General features: G+C 48.7%; 1 protein-coding gene across 4 annotated transcripts in view; it reads left to right on the top strand.

Annotated features, from left to right (window-relative positions):
- LOC139052441 (flavin-containing monooxygenase 5-like) overlaps positions 1–26,095 on the top strand; it is a 144,410-nt gene that overhangs the window by 115,482 nt on the left and 2,833 nt on the right. For 3 of the 4 annotated variants that reach the window (XM_070529542.1, XM_070529543.1, XM_070529544.1), the window contains 4 exons: positions 5,532–5,868; positions 8,339–8,723; positions 23,446–23,712; positions 24,311–24,688. In XM_070529542.1, the coding sequence (XP_070385643.1) occupies positions 5,546–5,868; positions 8,339–8,723; positions 23,446–23,712; positions 24,311–24,688 (1,353 nt within the window). In that variant the 5' untranslated portion in view covers positions 5,532–5,545. Of the gene's footprint in view, positions 1–4,593; positions 4,760–5,531; positions 5,869–8,338; positions 8,724–23,445; positions 23,713–24,310; positions 24,689–26,095 lie in introns of those variants that run through there. The other variant, XM_070529541.1, reaches the window with a different exon arrangement.

Raw genomic sequence — 26,095 nt, 5'->3', positions numbered from 1 at the left:
GCATGGGAAGTGCTCAGGTCGGTTATCAGCAAGAAACATGCCGTTATTGTTGCAGGAAACATGCAGGAAGAAAACGGTTCCCCTGAAAGTGAGCGCGTCGAGAACGGTACCAATTATGGATTTAAATAATAATAATAATAATAATAATAATAATAATAATAATAATAATAATAATAATAATAATAATAATAATAATAATAATAATAATAATAATAAACGGATCAGGAGCTGCTCACCTTATGTCATTTACATCTCGCATAACTTAGCGAACTTTCTACCGATAATTTACACGTGTAATTCGAGCGGGATAATGGTAATATCTGTGTTTGGCATCCGATAGTCACAGGTCACTGCCTTTAGCACTTCGTGTCTCCTGTAGACGCTCATGTAGACCTAACCGCTTACAGGACGTCCTGTCCGCTGAAGTTGTCGACGGGGCGAACATTCATTATTTCTTTGCGACCGGGGTGGTCTAGAATGACCATAGCTTTGTGCACCGCAATACCCACACGATGATCCTTTGAGTTCTTTTGATCTTGTTTCTTTTCTTTGAGAATTAGATGCCACCGAGAACACTTGTAGTTGGTTCGACAACGACGGCGAAGACATTACGATAACGACGCTGTAGCTACAACGACGACAAAGACGACGGTAGAATGGCAAGGACGCTCTCGAATCGATGAGCAATGTAGTATAAGACAATTTGCGGAGCCTGCACCTAAGTGTTCAGGCAGAAAAGGCAAGCTGTTGAAGAGAATGGTGGTCCATAAATATGTAAGTATCAGTAACAAATCTAGGGAAGCCTCGACACTCGCGCAAATAATGTACAGAAATGGTGATGCGTGATACAAATCGTGATACAAACTACGTATGCTGGAAAACATAAATAAGCGAACAAGCAAATGAAAACATGAATTGTTCTTTGCTCCAGTGTGCGTATGCATGTGCTAGCGTGCGCGTGCTTTCATTTTCTTGCCTCCTCATGTCATTCTAATAACGCATTTGACAATAAAGTGTACGTGGGAGAGGCCGGCGGCAAAAGTTTCTAACATTTTCAATATCATCAAATAAATCTACTGATCTATAGTAACGATGATTACAATCACGACGATGGCAGCGGTGAGCAAGAGGACAACACGACCGCTAACTATATACATGCGAGGGATAGAATACTTAGAGGACGGAAGAGAATCTTTCCGGAGATTTATATTGCCAAAGCAACGCGATGGTGCTCGATACCCACGACGTGTGCCACAGAATTCGCCCTCGCCAGTCGCCCCTTTCACTGCATTGTCATAAACAGGCTTAACAGCGATCACTGCGAAAGTCTACGTACTGCCAATGCAGCTTGTATTTTCCTTCTTGGTTCCCTCTTGCTCGTAAAAGCGAAAGCTTCGATGTCTTTAGTTGTCCACATACTACTGCACGAGAAGAACAACTAACGCTCTGCGATCCTTCATCATAAGTAAGCTGTTGACGATATGGACAGAGAAAAAACCGCTTTCATCACACATGATGGCCTAACCAATTTACAGTAATGCCGTTTGGATTATGCAACGCCCCTGCCACCTTTGAGCGTATGATGGACTCCTTGCTCCGAGGTTTCAAATGGTCCACATGTCTCTGCTACGTCGACGACGTCATCGTCTTCTCGCCCACGTTCGACACTCACCTTGAGCGTCTAACAGCTATACTTGATGTATTTCGAAAGGCGAAGCTGCAACTTAACTCGCCCAAGTGTCGTTTCAGTCGCCGCCAAATTACTGTTCTGGGCCACCTCGTTGACGCTTCCGGAGTACAGCCTGATCCTGACAAAACTCGCACTGTTCGAGACTTTCCGGTTCCGAAGACAGCCACAGACGTTCGAAGTTTTGTAGGGCTATGCTCGTACTTTCGTCGTTTTGTTCAAGATTTTGCGGCAATTGCTAGACCCCTCACTAATGTTTTGAAGAAAGGGGTACAATTTTCGTGGGGTACTGCAGAAGCCGCCGCCTTCTCTCGTGTCGTCACTCTTCTCACCTCACCACCCATTCTCGCCCACTTCGACCCTGATACCCCTACTGAATTGCGTACAGATGCCAGCGGTCGTGGCGTAGGTGCCGTCTTATCCCAGCGTCAGCGTGGCTAGGATCGGGTTATTGCTTATGCGAGCCGCCTCCTCACACCATCGGAGCGCAACTATTCCATTACGGAACGAGAATGCCTTGCTCTAGTCTGGGCGGTTGTGAAGTTCCGTCCTTACCTTTATGGTCGCCCTTTTTCCGTATAGTCACTGACCATCATGATCTCTGCTGGCTCTCATCGCTAAAAGACCCTACAGGCCGGCTTGGTCGATGGGCTTTGAGGCTACAAGAATTTTCATATTCCGTGGTCTACAAGTCTGGCCGCCTGCGCCAAGACGCTGACTGCTTGTCGCGTTACCCTGTTGACGACCCTGACTCCTCCAATATTACCAGTGCTGCTTGCATATTCTCTGTGTCGCAGCTGCTTCATTTCGCCGATGAGCAACGTCGTGACGCCTACATCAGAGGACTCATCGACCGTTTTGAACACTCTCCGGCCGACACCACTCTACACCTCTTCGTCCTCCGCGACGGTACTCTGCACGGTCGTAACCTTCATCAGGACGGCTCTGAGTTCCTACTTGTAATACCTAAACACCTCCGCTCCACCGTTATAGAAGAGCTTCACGACGCACCAACGGCAGGACACCTCGGTGTATCTCAAACCTATAACCGCGTACGTCGCCGCTTTTTCTGGCCGGGCCTTGCCCGTTCCGTACGACGTTACGTCGTCGCTTGTGAACTTTGCCAACGACGCAAGAAGCCTTCCCAGCTCCCCGCTGGTTACCTGCAGCCGCTCGACATCCCTGCCGAGCCCTTCCATCGTGTCGGCTTAGACCTTCTCGGCCCATTTCCGGAATCTACATCAGGAAACAAGTGGGTTGCAGTCGCGGCAGACTACGCGACCCGCTACGTCGTAACCCGCGCTCTTCCGACCAGTTGCGCAACTGATGTTGCAGACTTCCTCCTGCATGATATTTTGATTCATGGTGCTCCTCGTCAATTGCTAACAGACCATGGCCGTACGTTCTTAGCCAAAGTCATTGACGACATCATGCGTGCCTGCTCAATACAACATAAGTTTACCACCTCCTACCACCCTCAAACGAACGGCCTAACTGAGCATTCGAACCGCACCCTTACAGACACGCTATCCAAATAGATTTCAGACGACCACCGTGGCTGGGACCAGGCTCTACCTTACATTACCTTTGCGTACAACTCATCCCGTCTCGAAACTGCTGGCGTTTCGCCTTTCTACCTCTTGTATGGCCGTGAACCGACGCTACCACTGGACACTGTGCTTCCGTTCACCACAGCTTCAACTAGCACTTATGCCCGTGATGCTATCGCCCATGCTGACCATGCTCGCCAACTTGCGCGCGCTCGTCTACAAGTCTCTCAAGCCAAACAAAAGCAACGCTACGACCTCCGTCAGCGTGATGTTCATTTCGTGCCCGGCACCCTCGTGTTGCTTTGGTCACCATCGCGTAAAGTTTGTCTTTGTGAAAAACTGCTTTCCTGCTACACAGGCCTATATCGCGTGCTCCGCCAAGTGACCGATGTCACCTACGAAATCGTTCTAGCCATGCCCACTACGTCCTCCGCTGTGACAACCAGTGACATTCTCCACGTCACCCGAGTCAAACCCTACAACTTTCCACGCGCCTTGGATATTTAACAGCACCGTGACGGCGCTTTTCCCGCCGGGGGGTAGTATTACGATATCATCGAGCAATGCTCAAGGGACGAGCCGCCGCGAGAACGACGACGAAGTGGGTCTGTGCCCTTGGCGCGAGCGAGTGTCGGCCTGGTGGTCTGGCTCCAGTGTAAATAGTCTGTTTATAGCCTCTGTCATCTGTGTCTTTCCACACGTAACAATATCATGCATAATCGTAATATTCACGCACATACTGATAACCTGGTCAGTTAAACACTCAGTTACAAAATGCGTAGAAGAACACGAAATAACGACAGCGCACAATTTATAGCGGGCGGTAACAGGAAATAACACTGCAGTCCACTGTTACAGAAGACACATTAACACCTGTGATCATATTTTTTTTAATTTTTTGCTTCGTCTCTGGCAAACGTAAACCGCACGGCCTTACTGCAGGTGATGCTTGCTTGGGGGGGGGGGGAGGTGGAGGGGGGGCTGGCAACTTTGTGCACACCTGTTCGTTCTATTGACATAACTTATGCCGGTGCATTCGGCTGTAGCGCCAGCAGAGTGAAGGCTCCACGTTAGACTGTTTGGTTTAACAGTAGACGGCACTGTACAGCTAATGACTCCTCAGTATCCACGGGGTTCGTAATACAGGCTCAATTGCCGCAGCCTTTGTCGAGACCCGACTCTTGTAGTGAACAAGCTCACTTCAAGTATGCCCTATCGCAGTTACCGTATCAGCTCGTGTCTTATATTTTCCCAGTTTATCCAAATGCACAAAAAGAAAGAAAAACGATGCAAGCGGAAGAGATAAGGCGCTGGTAGGCTGCGGGGACACGGGTTCAGGGCATGCGATTCGATAAGCACTTGCTTTGCAGTCCATACGCGCTGGGGAATCGCGGATCCTGTTTCCGCGCAATCGTCTTATCCCAGGGCCTCTTCTGAGGGTTGGAGATGTCGGGCGGTCTTTCGAGCGTCTCGTAAGTTCACAGCTAGAGCGTGAGTGCCATCTGCTTTGCCCTGCAGAAAGGTAATGGTCTTCACTGCACAACGCTTTCTGTAAATGTGTAAGTTATCCGCGCGTAATTGTTGCGCAAGTGTAATAACAATGCGACTTTAGTTCACAAAGAGAATGCCGCTATAGCGTCGCTTCTATACCTTACTCATTGTTGTTCAGAACAGACTTGTGACATTTTTTTCTGTGGACGTGGTCAATGAGGACCTGAGAACTTCAGTTGTCGTATAGCGGGAATCAAATTGGGATAGACCCTTAAACTGAACGGATTTCGAGTCGCTTACAGCCTGGGGATTATTTCTGTGCTTAGACCTTGCTACACTTTCGGGTAAATTTCCTAACGAACCTGGACAAGATTACACAACTCAAATTCTTATCCCTTTAGGGCGGCGATTCGTGATCAAAGTATACGTGAAGCATTCCAACATCTTGCGCTCTTCACAAGCCCTTTCAGTGTGCTACCATACAACAGCGCGCGTTTGAAAGGAACCAATCAAAGGTATACTCATATTCTCATAACGGGAACCACACTTGGTGCGAAGGGTGCTCCCATCCCGTAAATGCCGACGAGAAGCTACAAGGGCTCCGGAGGGGGTGCTTTAACTGTTGCAGTTCACGAATGGCTGCGTAACCTTAGTCGACGTGCAATACGAGAGCAGCTTTGACTCGTTTGTTATCGTTGCTTCGACCGGAATAACCCCGGAGCTATTATACCGGCGTAGAAAGTAACACTGTGTGCACGTTCTACGTAAGTAAAAGCTTCTCTTCTGCCGGTGTATGCGCGCAGTCGCGGGAGACAAGATGGCACCCAGCGTGGAAGGGCAAGCTTCGAGCGGGCCCTGCGAGTCCCTTCCGCCGCTCGTGGTGGTGATCGGCGCCGGGAGCAGCGGACTGCCCACCGTCAAGTCGTGCCTCGAGGAAGGGCTCCGCGTCGTGTGCCTGGAGCGCACGGGCGCCGTGGGCGGCCTGTGGCGCTACACCGACGAGCCCGTGGAAGGGTGCGGCAGCGTGGCGCGCAACACGATGCTCAACAGCTCCAAGGAGTTCTCGGCCTACAGCGACTTCCCGCCGCACGCCGACAGCCCGAATTTCATGCACCACTCCGGCATGCTGGAATACCTCACGTAAGCGAGCTCGACCGGCTCCGTTACCCGATTCCCTTTCCAGCTTTCTCCCGAGTGGTTGCATTCCCGTTCTTTTTCTTTTGTTTTTTTCAAGGTATGTTTACCAGTTGCCACTGGAGCGCGCCGTGTCAACGAGGAAGAATGGTGCGAGAGATTATGCAAACGAGGTGCAGATGTAATAAGTACCACGACCACTTTAGGTGCCTCTGTAGCTCTCATAACGCTCTGTTTCTACCCATGGATTCATATTTGCAACCAACCCACTCCTGTCCTGTTTCACGGGCTGCACGCCGAAACCGCGCGACAATTCAGACATCCCGAGCAGCCCGCGCACAGAGAACTTTTGGAGCCGTTTGCAACCGACCGGAAACTTTTGCGTGAAATGACACAATACGACCCGGTTAGTAGTCCTTATTCTTTTCTCCTTTTTCCGTTATCGATTTAGCACTCGCGGCTGGGCAAGCAAAAGGGGTCGTTTTGAGAGAAGGCCGACAACTGATTTCGTCTTCTGTTCCCGTTCTTTCCTTCTAATCGTTCACCAACGACCTTGAGTTATCCCACGCGGTTATCTGTCGCCATCCGCTTCAACTGTTTGCAGAACCGCGGCCTCGTCGCTGAACGAGCGTCGTACTTCTTCACTGGCCGACGCACTTGCATAAACTTTGTTTTTACACTTCACGAAGCCGGCATTAAGCGCGTTGCGTGCGTTGCTGTGCAGGCTGCTTCACCGCGACAGGCGCGCCATGCTGCTGACGCTTTGATGAGCGACGTCGATTGTGAGGCGTAGCGGGCGACCTTGTAAAGTAAAATAAATCTTCCAAGGCGATGTGCATGTGTGGACGGCGCCGACGCGTGGTGCCTGTTAAACAGAAAAGTTATGCAAACTTGAGAGGGTAATGTCACAGTATACAGCGGGTTCTTATGTGGGAATTGTCAGAAGCATGCTTGTTTAAATGCCTCATACCGGACATATTTTGATGACAAACGTCCTTCAATGCCGCTTCTTGTGGTTTCTTTTTTTTCTGGACAGATCGCTGTCTCCTTAGGCCACAGGACGCCGTGTTCTGATCGCTATGATCTGTACGGGTTGCATCGCGCGCTGTGTGCAGACTACGACCAGTCTTTATGAATAATCAGTGCAGCAAATAATAAAGCTCTCTTTTGTTGAGGTGAAGGTTTCATGCGTTGTGAGCCATTTTCGAGGTAAAATTTCCGTTCCGACGAAGTCCGTTTATCATCATATGCTCATTAAACATATGAGGGCCATCTGAAAGACTTAAGATATTCCAACGAAAGCTGTTAAATAAAAAAAATCTGTTGAAGAAAACTATATAGTAAGTATCAAAATGAACTAAGTATTCGCATTCGTGCTAACGGGCTTCCAGTCTAAATACCAGCGCTCAGCGCGTATGGCTGACAGCCATGCGCGCTCAGTACTGAGTATTTATTACAGTTGCAACTTACACAGGGTGCAGCATGCGAGTTACACGTGAGAAACCATTGTTCTGTGAGCGCGTATTTCGGGAACAATGGCAAGGCATATATTAAGCGCACGTAGACATATACCTGGCGCAGCTGGAACAAAACTTAGGCCACTGCCGAATATATGGAGCTGCTCACAATTTGTGACGCGGGAGTGGCATGGGAGTGGCATGGTGGCTTTCAGTGGTTCATCAGGACGAAGAAGAAACCTTGAGCATAAATAGTAAAGGGAAAATACAAACTAATAGGCGTGTAATGCTGTTACTTACAGTTATCAATACCATCATGGCTACCTGCCAGCATTTGCGCGTGTCAGCTAATCCTCATCTTCACTACGGCGGATACATGTACGTACAAAAATCGCCGATAGGTGAGTAGACGAGGAGTCGGGCGGATTATCGCGGCGGGAGCGGAGACAGCAAGCGGTAATCTTTGCGAAATCTCTCTAGTAAGAGCAATGACCCGCTTCTCTTTCGTAGTAGACGCTCTTTGGCGCTGCTGCTTCTCTTTAACACGGTGGCAGGCCTGTGGCAGGAATCCGGCGAAGCCAAGGCAAGACGACGGGAAGGTGATGGGCGCTTTGGGCAGTAGCGTTTTCAGCGGGAAAGATGACAATACGTTTGGTGGCGCCAACGCGGAATTTTATTCCCCTCCCTCATCACAGCCCAGATTGCATTGTATGGGTGGACATTGTTTAGGAGGACAAACCCACATCACATACTGCTTCTGGAGACGGTGTGTCAGGACACTTTTTTTTCATTAGTGGATCATCCATGATATGATTTTCCTGACTGTGGGCTCGTAATTTCATGTTCGAGCACCTTAGCGGATATAACTTGTTTGCGTTTGAAGCGGAAGATAAGTTCTCTGTTACATTACACGCAGTAACGCTGATCACGCATTCTTAAAAGAACACCGGTTAAGTGTTAAAAATGGAATTCATTCTCGTTGTCTTTATTGAAGCGTGCACGTGCACTCCTGACTGCAGGCGATACAGCAAGCACTTCGACCTGGATTCGCACATCCGTTTCAACCACGTGGTGGAGTCCGTGCGGCGAACGTCGGCGGATGGAGTCGACAAGACTGACGGCGTTGGCGACAGCGGAGAGCGTCGCTGGACAGTGTCCGGCCGGAAGGCGACCACGGGTGAGGACTTCACGCTCCACGCTGACGCCGTGGTCGTGTGCAGCGGCCACCACGCGGTGCCCAACTGGCCCGATCTGCCGGGCCTCCGAGACACGTTCCGCGGCCGCGTCGTGCACGCGCACGAATACCGGAAGGCGTCCATGTTCGAGGACCGCCGCGTCCTGGTGGTGGGCATGGGAAACTCTGGCGGGGACATCGCCGTCGAGCTGAGCTACGTCTGCCCACAGGTGAGAATGCACGGGAGCTCAGTAGAAACTGTTACAGTATTCAAGCACTGTCTCTAAAAAAAACTGGCTGTGGCTTAGCTAAGGTTAAGCCCAGGATGCGAAGCATACTAGTCTTTATTTTAACGCGACAGCGTTAAGGAGCTCGTGTCGCAGAAAAGCCGGTGTCGTCGGCGTCGGCTCAGGCCTGCGGCGCTTGCTCAGGCGCACATTTCGTTGTCGCGCCGAACGCTGCGTTGCTCGACGCTCACCGCGTCCGATGCGGGGCGCGTAGTCGCTGCGCCGTAGCAAAGCCACCTAGAAACAGTCTCTGTAGCACGCCGCAACCTTCGCTTCTCATTCCAACGAGCAGCTCTGTCTCCAGGAGGCATCTCACCTCGTGAGTGTCTAGCAGAGGCAAGCGCAGCTGCTTATATACCGCCGCGACGCCGCGAGCGACGGCGCGAGTTGGAGCCCCGTTTCTCCTCTGTCGTGACGTCACGGTGTCACGTAGTATTGAAGGCGACACCGCCGCGCCTGAGGAGCTGGGTTGAGCTCTAGTAATATGATTCGCATAAAAAAAAAAGTGCCTGCGCGCCTTTCGGGCGGGTGATCGTCGGGGGCATTGCTTTTTTGGGGAAAGAGTGGCGTGTGCGAGCGCCTTTGTGCGTGGTGTAGGGGTTGAAGGACGGACTTCGGGATGAAAACCCAAACTTGGGAGGATTTATTTTACATTATGTACAAGAGAGGTGAGCGACAAGTAACAGTAGTACAGTCATTACGGGCCGGCAGCAACTCGGACGCTGCGGCCCGCGGCAAGAAGTTCGAGAGAGGTGAATCAGGGAATCAGGGCATGTTCCAGAATGCTCAGGTCTCTCTCGAAGGCTTCTTATAAACCCTTCGAGCACTGTAAGTCACGTCATGTTTGACCAATAGGAGAGTCCGCTCAGATGACGCCACTTTCAGCCAATGGCAGGCGCCCGTGTCGCGGTGTCACACCTGGCGGCTCTCTGCGGTCTTGCCTCGCAGACTGGCAATGCACTTCTTCTAACGAGGAGAAGGGGAGGGCTGCTCATGCTCCATTGTCCGAGGCCCCCTTCTAATCCCGGCGGCGTACGAACTTGTTGGCACGTGAACTTGTTGCCTTCAACTTGTTTGCTCGGCCGCTCCTCTGGAATGTGCTTTCCTGCTTCTGCATTCCTCAATTAGCTGTGCTGCGTTTCGATGTGGTCTGGGGAACTCGAAGTAATCGCAGGAAACAGCTCCATATCTAACAGCTCGTCCTCGCCCCGGTTGTTCTGAATGGTCGGTGAACTCAATTCGCTGGCCATGAGGAACGCTGATAGAAGCTGCAGGGTACTGGGGTAGAGCCTCGTTTGACAACCCTCGGGATCCTTGGCCCTGGAGAACAGGCGTCAAACAAACAAAACAACACAGCGCTGCCCCACGTGTAAGCGCAGGCTCTTCACCCCTGACTCGCCAGGCTATTACTGAGTCAAAATGAACCCTGATCTTTTATTTCCCCAATTTTGACAAAGCAGTTCCAACCACCCCTCCAAACAGCTATCCATTTCTCCCCGAATGCCGACAAGACCAGAGTACTATTGTTGTTGCAAAACAAAAGGGTCGTTGACGATGCAAACAACAAATGAAAACAGCCGAACATAACTTAAGTGGCCTAACTACACCAACAGCATGTTTTCAATCTATCGCAGTGGCGTACTTATCGCACGTAATGGTGCCACTGAACAATCTGGTCAACCTCACAAGTACGTAATCACAAGCGCACTAGCCTTGTGGTCACTAAACAAAACGCGTACTTGCGTTGTAGGCAAACTTTGCATTTACGCTTACTCACGTTTTTTTTTCCTGAAGGTCCCACAGGACACGTGACCTAAACGAACAATTAAACTCGCGGGACTTACACACTCCGCAGAACTCTTAAAATGATGCGTCTTCTACTAACTCTTTCCACGCACGCTCACTAAAGAAGTCAGAATACGGCTGCCCTCCACACACACTAGCAACCCAGTCATAAATCTGCTTCCTTCCGTCCACACAGGACACGCGCTAATGGAACTAAGAACGCTTCTCCGTGCAAATCATGCACTCACTGAAAACCTACGCGCTTAACCTTACAAAATTCAAAAACACTTAAAAAGAAAGAAGGTTAAAATAACACACACGCGCGTTACGATAGGCCTCTCAACGATAACCTTGACCTTCAGGTTACTCACACACACAAAAAAAAGCCTATCTACTTGTTAATGAGCATCTCGCGAGACTACATGTTTACACAAAACCGCGTCTTTCAAAGCTCGAGCATCTCTAACAAAAACATAAACAAAGCTGAAACCTTACACCTTGAAAGAAATCCTAGTCTCAAATCGCGAAAACTTTCCGATGCTCAAAAATAAAACAAAATAACATTTCACTTCTCCGGAAGCTCTCTTGGCTTCCCGTTCCCGATTGCTTACGACTGACTCATACTCTGAGCCGTCCCCGAGGCGGTCGCCGTTTCAAAGCTACTCTGGCTACGGAGGAACAACAAAAGGGCTGAATCACTAACAGCTCCCCCAAGACGTTACGGTCTCCTGCCAATTTGCGTCCCCGCGCCCCGCTTTCAACACAAGCTCGATTGACCGCGTCGCTACTCCCCACCTGGTCTCGTCCTACCACCTTGCGTTTCTTCGAACTGCACGCTGAGCTGTGAAAAGAACTACGGAACGACGAGGAGCTTAACTGCCTTGTGCCCATTGTCCGCGTCCGTGCAGAACATTCTTCGCGGTCCCCCTTTGACCGGTGGCTTGAACGTTTTCGATGCGTCAACATCATCCGAGACGACCGCATCTTTTTCCTCGCGCCCTGCCCATTTGGGTTTCTCGCCATCTTTGGCGGCGTTACATTAATTACCGTCTTTCGGTCTTTACCGCGCTTCTTTTTACGGCGCTTTCTCCTTGCACTCGTTTTCATGTCGCCTTCTCGTGCCTCGTGCTGGCCGGTACACATTTCGTCGGCCCGGATCGGTCTCTTACCCGCACAGTCTGAGTGATTTACATTTAAATCAACCCTCTCTCTGCCTCGACTGGCGGACAGCCCAACCGACTCTGGAACAATGCAGCAGGCTTTACTCGAGTTATGCAACTCGCACTCTTGCGAACTGCCCTCTACTACATTGCCCAGCTCACGCTGTGCATCGGCACACAGCCCGTCGGTATCGATCGCTGTCTCACGCGCACAGTCCGAATGATTGATAACTGAACCATCCCTATCTAGGCTATCTAGACTGGCGGAGAGCCGCACCGATCCCTGAACAATGCAGTTGTTCTCTCGTGGACTACGGAGCTCGCCATCCCGAGAACTATTCTCAACTGCATCGTCCAGCTCGCACTTCACTTCTGCACGCAGATCTGGCTCTACATGGGTGCACGCTTCCCTCGGGTCAGCAGTACCCTTTTCTTCGCTAGCAACCTCGCTAACATTACCAGCGACGCACACACGCGGTAACTGTGCCAATTTGTTCGCAGCTGGCCTAGCTGTCTCTACAGTCATCTGTTGGCACAGCACCTCGTCGCTCTCACTACGGCCTTTAACGGCCTCTGTTGCCACTAAGGCATCGTTAGCAGCTAGCCCTTTCCCTTCACTTATGACTCTGCAGCTAATCTCACAGGCACTACTCTTTTCGTCGGCTTCTGGCGAAAATCCGCTCGATGCAGCCTCATTCTTTCGCTCTGTATTACCTACAGAATTCTCAGACAGCCGTTGTCTCTGTGCCAATAACTGATCACAATGCTGTATCTCTTTGATCAGTGCTGCCTTCTCTCTCTCATACTTTTGCTCACGCTCAAGCTTACGTTCCTGATACTCCCGTTCGCGTTCATTCTCACGTACGTGACGCTCACACCTAAGAGTAAGTTCTTGAAGCTCCTGCTTCCGTTCATTCTCGCGTTTTTCACGCCTACTCTTACTCTTAAGTTCACGACGCTCCCGCAAACGTACACGACGCACACGCTCCCGTGGCTCCTGTATCACCTCCCAAGCAAGCCTAATGCTTTCATCATCATTGCCACTATCTTGAATCGCCTTTATGATAGCTGCCGTTTCCATCCGTTCGTCCGCCTCAACTCCCAAATCGTCGCACACCAACAACAAGTCTAACCTCGTCAACCTTCTAAGATCCATGGCAGCTGCCCCGACAGGTGGTTAAAACTGTTTTCCTTAATTAACTTGTGCAAACACACAATGCAACAAATTCCCGATTCCCAGAACTATCAAAATTGAACACACAACCTTTGAGTCTGGCGAATCATAAGGAAAAAAACCACGCGCTCACTTACGGTTGCAGCACCCTGCCATCCGGTTCATTTGTCCGCTGTTCCCGGTTCCTCTGGACTCCCTGGGTCGAAGGCTCGCTCCTTCTTCGCTACTCCCAGTTTCTTCGGACCTCTTTCGACGAAGGCTCTCTCTTCTTCGCTCTTCCCGGTTCCTTAGGATCTCTCTCGACGAAGGTTTATCCGTAGCGCTGCCACCAGCTGATGCATTCGGAGGCGATCCCACCACTGCCACCAGATGTAGGGGTTGAAGGACGGACTTCGGGATGAAAACCCAAACTTGGGAGGATTTATTTTACATTATGTACAAGAGAGGTGAGCGACAAGTAACAGTAGTACAGTCATTACGGGCCGGCAGCAACTCGGACGCTGCGGCCCGCGGCAAGAAGTTCGAGAGAGGTGAATCAGGGAATCAGGGCATGTTCCAGAATGCTCAGGTCTCTCTCGAAGGCTTCTTATAAACCCTTCGAGCACTGTAAGTCACGTCATGTTTGACCAATAGGAGAGTCCGCTCAGATGACGCCACTTTCAGCCAATGGCAGGCGCCCGTGTCGCGGTGTCACACCTGGCGGCTCTCTGCGGTCTTGCCTCGCAGACTGGCAATGCACTTCTTCTAACGAGGAGAAGGGGAGGGCTGCTCATGCTCCATTGTCCGAGGCCCCCTTCTAATCCCGGCGGCGTACGAACTTGTTGGCACGTGAACTTGTTGCCTTCAACTTGTTTGCTCGGCCGCTCCTCTGGAATGTGCTTTCCTGCTTCTGCATTCCTCAATTAGCTGTGCTGCGTTTCGATGTGGTCTGGGGAACTCGAAGTAATCGCAGGAAACAGCTCCATATCTAACAGTGGTCAACCCACCGCGGTAGCCCATGCAGTGGCTATGGGGTAGCGCTGCTGAGCTGGAGGTCGCGGGATCGATACCTGCCACAGTGGTCGCAATTCGATGGGCGCGAAAGGCAAAAACGCTTCCCACGTTCACCGCACGCGCGCATGCGCTCAATGAATCGTTCCCTTCTTTCTCTCGCTCATATTTCTGTTCCTTCTTTCCCTGTCCCCCAGGGTAGGGTTTAACTAACGAGGTGATTTTATGGTTAGACACTTATTTCATTTCACTCTAATGTATTCAGAAAAAAAAAAGTTAACAGTTCATTCACCGCCCGATTCATGGCCGATCCCCCGAGTGGGTTGCGCCATTTCACTAGGGAACAAGAACAAGAACTTTATTTCTCTCTCTTTCTCTCGCATTTTACTATCTGTGTGTAAAGCACCCCCTTTTTTTTCAAGTTTCAAAGATAGCATTTTCAAAGGATTACATGAAACATTCCATATGGTTTACATATACAGTAGAAGGTCCCATGATTCAACAACTGTAGGCGTCCCAGGACCCACTGTCACAGTAAAAAGCGGGAAACAAAAACATGATCACTTTAGCGATAAAAGGTTTGCAGATGCAAATACGAATAACGGAATATATTGTTACGGTGCGAAATGAACGGAATTTATTTAATAGGCTTTAAGACGATCGCCTCAGACGGGACAAAAACGTCTTTCTCTTCTTCGTTCGCTCCGCTGACACCACTTCGTCTTCGACTCATGCGGCTACATATACACCAATAATATTAACAAGTAATAACCATGCGATCACACATGTCGAAGATTCAAAATATAGAATATTATGTTTGTACATAATAATCAATCTGATCTATACGGAGTCTTGGTATCGGGTATGTGGGTGTTTTGTTTTAAAGATAGCTATGCATCCATCTAATAATAATAATAATAATAATAATAATAATAATAATAATAATAATAATAATAATAATAATAATAATAATAATTTATTATCAAATCTGCAAGTGTAAGTACAGAAATCGGGTTCGCCTAAGCCATCACAGTGGCTTGTCACGCGAAACCCGGCAGTCAATAGCAAGACTCACCCAAAAACTGAGTTTTCTTTCTTTTGCAAGAAAAACAAAACAAAAAGACATTGAAAACTAAGGTAGCGAGTGATAAAGTACAAGGCAAAAAAAAAAAAAGAAGAGAATCACGAAAAAACAACAACAAAGAAAAAGAGAAGCGAAGAAACGACCAGAGCGAAAACATGTTTCAACAATGACAGGAGAAATAAAAATACGAGACCTATAATCATTCTGTGTACAAAGCCCTTAAAGTTTTGCGAATGTCGCGTACAGACTTACAGGAAGAAAGTTCAGAAGGAAGTGCATTGAATATATCTGGAACATAAAAGGCTCGAGTATATCTGCCAAATCTGGTTCGTGTGTGAGGAACTGAAAAAGCAGGTGCACGCCGTAAAGGACGGCAAGGCAGAGTGGGGATTTTAAAGGTATCGGACCAGAAGTGTTTCAATACCACTGTTTGAACAAACAGTGAGCGCATATTCGGCATTTTTAGCATCTGAAAAAGGTTCATCCCTTGTGGTCTGTGTACATCATAAGCAACACTTTTTAACATACACTTTAGCAACCTATTTACACGGTGATGCCAGGTACTAGAACAATGTACAAATGTTGTAATACCATATCTGAGCACACTGTAGGCTAACGAGTGGACCAAAAGTTTCCTAACAGACAAGGGTAAAAACACTTTGATGCGGTACAGTAAACAGACAATTTTACGAAGTTTGGCACATATGTAAGACAAGTGAGTAGAAAAAAGAAGACTAGAATCAAACCATATGCCCAAATACTTCACAGAGTCCGAAAAGTTTATTGGACGGCAGGAACAATTAATACATCGAGAACTGTGCAGATAAAGTGAAGAGGAAAGTGAAACACGTTTCAGAGGGCTATGGAAGCAAACCAACTTTGATTTAGAATGATTGATGTCAATTACATTTGCACCAAAATAATCCATTAATTTCCCGACGTCGTTTTGAAGAATTGAGAATGCGTCTGGAAAATTCACATGTGTGGCTAAAATTGCAGTGTCGTCTGCATATTGAAATAACTTGCAGACAGATAGCACGTTGCACATGTCCTTAACGTATATATTAAATAATAATAATAATAATAATAATAATAATAATAATAATAATAATAATAATAATAATCACCGCCTGTTTCATGTCCAGTGCAGGACGAACGCCTCTCCTACCGATCTCCAATTACCCGATCTTGTACTTGCTGATTCTAACTTGCTCCTACAAGTTTCCTAATTTCATCATCTTACCAATCACCTCCACGTTTCTGCCCCATAGTTAACACTGGTAGAATGCGATTATTGTACACTTTTCTTTTCAACGATAGTGGTAAGCTTCCAGTGAGGATTTGGCAATGCCCGCCGTATGCAATTCAACCGAACTTTGTTCTTCTGTAAATTTCTTTCTCATGATCAGGGCCCCCTGTGAGTAATTTACCTTGATAAATGTTCTCTTGCACAGACTCTAGAGAATGTCTGGCAATAATAAATTGTTGTTCCCTTGCCAGGCCATTGGGCATTACCTTCGTCTTCTGCATATTAATCTTCAACCCTACTCTTGCACCCGCCGCGGTGGCGTAGCGGCTATGGTGTCGCGCTGCTAAGCACCAGGTCGCAGGATCGAATCCCGGCCACGGGGGCCGCATTTCGATAGGGGCTAATGCAAGAACGCGCTTGTCCCGTGCATTGGGGCCATGTTAGCGATCCCCGGGTGGTCAGAATTAACCCGGAGACCCACACTACGGCGTGCCTCATAATCAAATCGCGGTTTTAGCACGTAAAACCCCAGAATTCAATTTAACTCTACTCTTACACTTTCTTAGTCATGGTAGTCAATCATTTGTTGCGACTGATCCTTGCTGAACGGGACAATGTCATCTGCAAATTGATTTGTTGAGATATTCGCCTTTGATTCTCACTCGTAAGCATTCCCAGTCTAATAGCCTGAATACTTCTTCTAAGCATGGTGTAAATATCATTGGATAGGTTGTGTTTCCTTGCCTGGCCCCTTTCTCGATAGATAATTTTCTACTTTTCTTGTAGAGAAGCAAGGTAGCTGTGGAATCTCTGTAGACACTTTCAAAGATATTCGTGTATGCCTCCTGTACTTCTTGATTATGCAATGCCTCCATGACTACTGGTATCTCTGCTGATTTAAACGCCTTTTCATAATCTATGAAAGCCACCTGAACCGGCTGATTGTACTCCGCAAATTTCTGAATTACTTGATTCCTGACATGGAAATGATTCAAATGACATGGAAATGATTCAAGCTAGCCTGTTCTCTTGGTTGATTGAAGTAAAGTGTTGCCATGATTCTGTTGAAATTATCTGCTGGAAATGATTCTCTTGGATATTAGCCATCCAGTTTATTCACACATAATTTTCATATATGATAGCGTATCTTCTTTAAAGCTAGGTTCTGGTATGCAAACCCTTTACACTCGCTTTATAACGGCAAGATTATTATTCCACAAACCTTATCCAACTGTATTAGACTTATATACGTTTCAGAAAGGCAAATAAGTGATTACAATTACTTCATGCAAAATTTTATCGATTAAAGTGATGAATTACTGCCCGTAAAGTAGTTCAGCAATTAGTAAATTGTAATCGATAATTTTTACGTCACTTCTTTCATATTTATTAATATTGCACAAATCCAGTAAATAGAATGAGTCGACCTAGCTCTGTCAGAGCTTCATCTCGAGCTATTAGCAAGTTGTTTATTTTCATTAACAACTGTTTTTAAAATTTTTCGTTGGTCATCTTCTCTCGTTTCCTTGTGAGGACACCAGCACCGATACTCAAAACTCGCTAGACGTGCACGCGGGAGGGAAGAGCGGTGTTGCAATATACAAACACCTTGCGCAGAAGACTGCGGTTAATCAACGCCTCGATTCTGGCACATGGGCACTCTGTGAAGCGTAGCGTTTCACTCTTGTTGTGGCCCGGAGAAAACGCTCCTGTTAAGGCTAATGAAGATCTGAAGAAACAAAAAACAAAACATCCCTAGGCTGTGTGATATTCTCGCATCTACGTCCGAAGTGGCCATCAATTCGGTGCTGCTTCTTTATTGTGAGACCTTAGGGATTGCCGGTCGACGTCGCGGCGTTGAGCAGTGGCAGGGCACAGAGCCGGGTAGCTCGTTCCTCGGCCGAGCTACCTTTGTCTCCAAGGACGACACGTACTCAACTCGTGGGTAGTAACGTGCGTGGACCTCTGGCACAGTGGCGCGTGACTATACGCTGACTGAGTGCTGGTTGCGCCGGCTCTCGTAGGATTGGCTGGTGGGTCGTGCATCGACTTTCCTGATGAGAGCTAGTTCCCCAACTGCTCTCGAGAGCGGTCAACGCTTCCTTTTTAAGGGGTTTCCCTTATAGGACAGTTGGATAGCTAGAAGACGAGGGGCGGCCGGTGAGGAGGCAATGGCGCCTGGTCACCATTTGTGTTGTTGATGATGATGGTGATGATAATCGTAGCCCGCCACTAGCGCCATCTTTCGAGAGTTTGTGCAGTTCGCGTAGCATCACCCCCTCCCGCCCTCCCCCTCCAGAAGCACAGAGCGTTCTCGCTCAACTTATAACATTATCAATAAATAAAATCCTCATGCCAAGGCTTTCTGTACAACCAGCGTGGCCTAGTGTCCATTTATGTTATTCAGTCCCAACTGGTGCCCGTGCGATGATGTCAGCTGCGTTAAAAAATTACTTATCTCTGTGGCACCGTCACTTAGTTCGCGTTCACGCGCTGGCTCTGCGACACTTGCGTTATCACTGATTTGTGCTGATGCCTCTTCACAGATAGTCAACGCTGCAGCACTATCACTATCACTCAGTGGTATCGTCAGTTTGATTTGATGAGACTGATTTCACGGCACTGGCATTGTCACTGATTTGCGCTTATGGTTCTTTACACCATTCTGGGTCAGCAGCACTATCAAGCTAGCGCTCACTGACACTGATGGTTGGCGTTTACGCACTGACTCGCCGGCACTTGTATCGCCACTGATTTGCTCCGCTGAGCCTTCACGCACTACTAGGGTTTCGGCATTCTCGGTAGTTTTTGCGGGGTTATTCGTTGTGGGCTAGGCCTGTCTCCTCGACCTCGTGGTTGCTCTGAGAGCTTCCCGGTTGTCTCCGTCTGCTACCTTGGCTTCTGCTGGCGAATTTTGCGTCGTTCGCGCGTGTGCTGTTGACGACCTGCATGGCTTCTGTCGTCTAGCCTTCGGCTTTATCTAAAGTGTATTCAGGGACCGAATTTCCAAATTTCCTGGAGACCTACAGGTTCAGCTGTTTCACGTTGACTATGCCCCGCCGCTGTCGTCTTATCTCAGCTTCCCAGTCATTCGCCGAAGTTTGCCTCACTACACGAAAAGGTCCGTGATATGTGTGTAGGAACTAGGTGGTCTTTCAACTCGTCCATGTTGGCATTCGTACCTGAATAAGGTCGTGTGAGAAGGAGCTCTGTGCCCGTTGCTTACGCCGTGACACCCAGTACACGTTTCCTTACTCCGGAGATATCGCTTGGTGTCAAGTCGTCTGACCTCTTCTTGTCGCACTGCAACGCTTACGTTCTATGACGTCAGCAGTTCGAAGCCCCGAGTCCGATGGCCACGCCGATGAGAAATGTAGGCTCTCTTCCATGGAGGAGCAAAAAGGGAGTCGCATGACGATTTTATTTATTGATAATGTTATAAGATGAGCGAGGAGGCTATGCCTCTGTGCTTTTGGAGGCCGGGTAAGGGGGGGGGGCGCCATCACCCGTCTTCCGGGAAAAATATGAGAAGGATTTAGACGACTGGTTACATCTTGACGAGCGCTACGAACTGTCACCTGTTGTCTCATGTACCGAAGAGTTATAGGCGGAAATCAAGTACTGGAGAAACGGGTCCCCGTCTGGGTGGTGTGATGAAGCATACTTGCTAGTCATTACAGCTAAGGTACGGTTCAATCTCCCGAAGAGGCGGTTGGCTCTTGGATAGTAGTGCGAGGATTGTTGGTACTTGTTAGCCGGAAAAATTCTTCCAGCATCGCTGCACTAAAGTGACGGCCTCTGCCAGTGACGATGCGTTCCGGTGAAACATGCCGAAGGGCGACTGTGTCCAAGAAGGTCTTGGCAACCGAATCCACCTTCATCTCGGTCGTCGCTGCTGCTTCCGCCCATCTGGAGGGGAGGTGCCGGGTAACGCACACAATGGGGGAGGAAAGAACCACTAAACCAACGACGCGCAGAGAGGGCAGGAACGCAGTAGAGGGCGAGGAAAACAAAGGGCAATGTTTTCGAGCGCCTGTTCCACCTCTGTGAATAGCACATCGCCGCTAATAAGTAGCTGGTGCCGGAAAGGAGACTGCGGAATCGGACAGTACAGTCGGATCTCGACGATAACGAGATATTAATATCAGTTACCTTGCACTGACAACCGTTCGCTCCACCACCCGTTTTCCGAGGAAAATACGAGGAAGATTTAGACGGCTCGTTAAATCTTGACTAGCGCTACGGACTATCACTGGCGTGGGCCGACGCGCGAAAGGCTGACAACTCGGCATTCGCGCTCGAGAACGGTAGTACGTAACGACTTGGCGAACAAAGACGTTAGAAACAAGGGACGGTTGTCGAAAGATGCTGTAGGAGAACTTCACTGTTGAGAACGCCGCCAGCAATCCGGAAGACGCCACAAGAATATATCTCGGGCTTTCTGCAGCTCCGTGCCCGTGTAAACGACGGGATACCGGAGAAAGAGAAACTTTGGAATCTGCTGGGGGGGCTATAGGAACCGAGATGACGGAGCAAGTCACCGTATCAAGTCGCCTCCGGACCAATAGTTTCTGCAGCACATGAAAAGGCCAAGGACTTCGAACGCATTGCATGACCACTAAAAGAGCTCACCACGTCTGGCATGAAATGTTGCTGGAACCTGGCGTGTGGGAAATCCTTTGAGACGCTTCCGAATCGACTGATTAGTGGACCGGTTCTCCCATTGTTCAACCCTGACCTACGCATTAAGATGCACACAGGCGCCTGTGGCTGTGGGATCGGCGCCGTGTTCGTGCAGAGAGACGGTACGGAAGAATTTGTCATCGGTTACGCAAGTGCCCATTTGAACAAAACAGAATTGAACTCCTGTATGACTGAGCAAGTATGTTTAAACGTCGTCTGCACAACGAAACAGTTGGATCATGCATATTCGGCACACAAAAAACGGTCATCACAGATCTGGCCAGCCTCACTTGGCCGCGATGACAGTAAAATAACCCTAAGGCCGGCTTATACGCTGTATAGGTCGTTGCTGCAGGAATTTAACATCACACTGAAACACCTACCAGGGCTTAAGAACACGAACGCACACGCACTCACCCAGTCACCTTGTGGCCCGGCTCCAGCTCAACAATAGGAACTGCTTCTCCTCATGATATCTCAAGATGATATTAGCAAACTCCAAAGCGAGGATGTATTCCTATGGCTAGTCAATAACCACCTCCACAAACCGGAATAGCTTGTTAGAAAGAAGGCTACAAGAATGGCAAGAGCCTTTCGTCTCATCAAGGAAACGTTGTATCGGCGAGTCAATTTCTCTGCAGATGAATGACTAGCGCTTGCAGCACCCCGCACCTCCAACACTTGTTAGTTAATTGTTTTGGGACTGTAGTTTTTTCTATTATATGGCGTTTAGAAGGTGTCGCCGCCTTTAATTGGCACCGGCTGCACCTTTTCACATATAGATACGAAGAAAAAAAGAATTAACTTAAAAGCAATAAACTAGAAGTCATCTCCAAACCACTGTTAACCGCCGCGGCGTCGTCGACCGACCACCCCTCCATTGGGACCGTAGTTTGTAGCAATGGAGGGTTTGTCGATCGATGACGCGGCGTTTAGGAGGGGTGGGGCAGACGGCCTGGCGGGTCGTGCCTCGGCCGAGCTACCTTTGCCTCCAAGAACGACGCATACTGAGCTCGTTGGTGGTAACGTGTGTGGACCTCTGGCGCAGTTGCGCACGTCTACGCTGCACTGAGTGCTGGTTGCGCCGGCTCTCGCAGGATTGGCTGGCATAGTCGTGCCTCGACTTCCCTGGTGCAGCTAACTACCCAGCTCCTCTCCAGATCGGCCAGCTCTTCCTTTTTTAAAGCGTTTCCCTTCGAGGATAATCGTACACCGAGAGAAAGAGAGACGGCCGGTGAGGAAGCCAACACCACCCCTCGCCACCGTTTCTGTTATTGTTGCTGCTATTGTTGTTGTTGATGACGATGATGAGGAGGATGATGATCGTCGCACGCGACCAGCGCCATCTTTCGAGAGTCCGGTGCATCCATTTATTTGGCGCAAGAATGGATCCAAACAGCACTGGTTGAATTCGGCGCCCAACATTTGGCGGAGCTTCAAGGTGAAACAAATATTGAGCGCCCGATGGTGCATGTCCAAACCTGCGCATCCTCGATGTTGCTGCGTGGCATAACCGAAGCGTTCTGCTCTAGTTTCCGTTAAATTGAAGTCCTCATAGCTTCGTTGACCATTACAGTTTATTTCATCAATAATGTAACTGCTTACCTGTGATTAGTTACTGAAAAATGTGATTGAATTAAAGCTAGCGTTACCGAGTAAAATAATTTAATCCATCATCTATAAACATACAAAGGAATATAATTGATTACAAGTAAAGTTTTACATGTAATGCATTACGTACAAGTCTGCACTGTACTGCGTCGCACAGTATATATTTTACCCCCCGGTCTTGTATATTATCGCGCACTGGTCACTCATTTAACTGTATGTAATTAAGGAAAATTCCGCAGTGGGCTAGTTCGTTCTATATAATTAACACTATTGCACATGGCGAAGAAGGAAGAGGACTTAAGCGAGAAAACACCACACGACACAATAATAAAAATAAACCAGTTGATAGTTTGCGCTCAGGTGTCGTGTGTTGTTTTCTCGCTTAAGACCTCTACCATCGTCACTCTGCGCAACAGTGTTAATTATAACTGTATACAGTCAGCACTCGTGTGCGTGTGCGGTCGCTTTTTTTCTTCTTCGAACAGCCAGGTGGGAATGGCTTTTCCTGCGATGTGGCGGCCTTCTTCAGTACATCTATATAGATTCAGCGAAGAACTTGCCTTGCACTACGCACTATTGCCTTATGAACAGCATTTAATGCATTTATTCTCGTTACCGTGCCACTTACATAATTCACTTTTTAGGGGTCATTAAGGCACACGTCATGGTTACCGCCATACCCTCAAAAAATCGCTGTTGGCAGTGTTGGACCATTCGGTATGACAGCATTGACTGCCGCGCTTACACCGAATGTCATACCATATGTACGTAACAGAAAGTGTGTCGCTCTTTGACCATTCTCAAGTGGTTCTTACCGCGCAACACGCGAATCACTGGAAGGCTTTAGGGTAGAAAGCAAGGTACGCGCTTTCTGTAAAATTGCACGGTCCACTCAAAAGCGAACTCATGGGCACACGCCGCGGACGCAGGTGTACATGAGCACTCGTCGGGGCACCTGGGTGGCCCCTCGTTTGGCGCCGGGTGGCCTTCCCATGGACGTCACCATGTGCACCAGGGCTAAGAACACTGCTCGCTCGCTGCTGCCGTTCGACCTCGGAGCTCGAGCCTTCGAGCGGGTCCTCAACGGCCACTTCGACCACAAGATGTACGGCCTGAAGCCGGCGCACCACGCCACGAATCAGCAGCTCTTCGTCAACGACGTCCTCCCTTCCCGGATTCTCACCGGAACGGTGCAGGTGACGCTGGATGCCAATAAGGCTTTCTTTCTCATTACTCCAATTGCGGCAGGTTTTATATTCTTGTCGCTACAGTTCACGACCTTGTTCGTAAGAATAAAACGAAACAAGGAAACTTCGTCGTGGTACTCACAAAATAGAGGCGGTTCTGTAAGTACAAATGATGCTCGCTGGATGGCCAGCATATAGGGATTTATGTAGAGGCAGCTAATAATGACGTACGCATGGGAGGTTAGTAGTGGCTCTGTGCATAAAGGTCGTGATCCGGACTACACATGTGACTGCATTAACCACACAGGGCTCGGTGTAAAGTGTTTTGATCGGTTTCTTTATTTTTTCTGTGCAAAAGACCTACAATAAGGGCTCAACCGCTCTCTTAAGTTGAACGCTGTAACTTTCTTTTTTACTTTGAAAAAAGAGAGACGAATAATAATGCACCTAATTTCGCTGCTACAGCTTTCTCGTCCTCGAGGTATGTGATAAAACATCGTGCGTTGTTATGTACAACTACTCACCATACTAACCCGTAGTTTTATTTCATGGTGTTCGTAACTACGTCCAATAGAGTGGCGGTCAGTATATTTTTCTGGCATCACAGATTCGAGGCAGCGTGGCTCGGCTGGGCCCGGATTACGCCGAGTTCCACGACGGCTCGCGCGCGGTCATCGACGACGTCATCGTAGCGACGGGATACTTGAAGCACTACCCGTTCCTGCCGCCCGAGGTAGCTCCATACGTGCGCGAGGAGCACGTCGAGCTCTACAAGTTCATCTTCCCCGTGGGGGAGCCGAGCCTCGCATTCGTGGGCCTGGTGGATCCCATCGGTGGGTTCTGGCCCGTGGCCGAGATGCAGGCCCGCTGCGTGGCCCGAGTGCTCGCCGGCAAGCTACCGCTGCCCGACGCGGAGAGACAGAGGAAAGAGGCGGCACGCAGGGCGTCCGCCTTGGCCGTCGACAGCGCACGCTACGCCGTGCAGGTACGTGTGGAGCAAAATAAGCCTCGTTTGGCGGCTTCAACGAAAACGCTTCACCTTGGCTGCAGTTGCTTGACGGCGAAATGCTAGAGGCAGAGATTTGACGCTGTGCATGACATTAGCTGCTGCTGCGAGCGGGCAAAAGGGACGAAGGCGTTGCTGCAGAGCGTGGTGCCCTTCATCCTCCACGCAAAAGAAGCTCAGAGCGTCATCAAGGTGGCGACGACTATACGGCATACAATATTAGCGATGCCTAAGCTAGTTGGCATAGTTTGCGCGGATTTATGTTCTGTTCTCTTTTTCTTTTGCGCCATGCATCTATTATACCACATTTAAGTTATCTGGACGTCCCCCGACATTGCACGGAAGCTGCTCAATTTGTCCGCAACAATAACAATGGAAAGGCAGCTCAACTGGGAAAAATAGGTCCCCATTTTTGAAGACGCACTTTATTAGACCGCGATTCGGTAACACACGAATAATAGGGAAAGCGAAGGGGAAGGGAACTCGGGAAGCTTAACCGGGTCGTACCTGAATGAGCTGCTGAGAACGCAATACAATCTTGTGTACGAGATAGACTACATTTGCACAGTTGTCACAAAAATGGCGTGTAGTCATCAGTCTGGAATCTTAAGATTGTGGGACTTGCATGCACCAGTTTATTAAGGGGCAGTTTATTAGTTTGCAAGTGCGATTGTGATAGTATTTTCACGTATATTCATGTCAATTAAAAAAACTCAAGCCCTGCATGTAGCAGGGCTGACATCTTCAACTCTCTCTCTCTCATATACAAAACCATCTGGTGCCGGTGAAATACGCCATTGTGTGCATTTATGTTCAAATTTCGTAATTTTTCAGTACGCGCCAGCAACAGCACGTTTGTGAACCTCGCACTACTTGCGATGATCAAAAGTCGTCAAACAAGAAATGTCACTGGATACATTTAGATAAACTTGTTTTCCTCAGAGCAGGCACTGCTCAGGGCAGCTACTTCTCACAGGGCTTACATATTTATCTGGTTCTCCGCGAAGCGATAAACGTATTGTTTTCGTGAAATTTCATTTGCGTGCATCCATTTCTTGTTCGCTCTGCTACGAGGAACAGCCGGCGCTACCTAAAAGCGCTGCCATCTCCTTTAAATAAAAGTTATTAAAGAAACAACGTGCTCACGCAGCACACCTACAACACAATCACGATGTTAGTCTGCATATTTTCTTTTTTTTTGCTTTAGGAATATAAACGTGGCAGCTGCCTGGAAAACAAGGAGTGGGCGGCGATTTATTCGCCATAGCATTGATCCAATCATAACTTTTCCGATGCTAATTACCTCACAAACAGCCTGATGTAATTGTTGCTCCTTCCACTCTAAGTTTATCTGACACCACTTGGTGGTCAGGTTTCTGGGAACGG

This window comes from Dermacentor albipictus, unplaced genomic scaffold, assembly GCF_038994185.2.
Source record: "Dermacentor albipictus isolate Rhodes 1998 colony unplaced genomic scaffold, USDA_Dalb.pri_finalv2 scaffold_23, whole genome shotgun sequence".
NCBI lineage: Eukaryota > Metazoa > Arthropoda > Arachnida > Ixodida > Ixodidae > Dermacentor > Dermacentor albipictus.
Note: the sequence above shows the minus strand (reverse complement) of the source record. Positions and strands in the feature narration are given on the sequence as shown.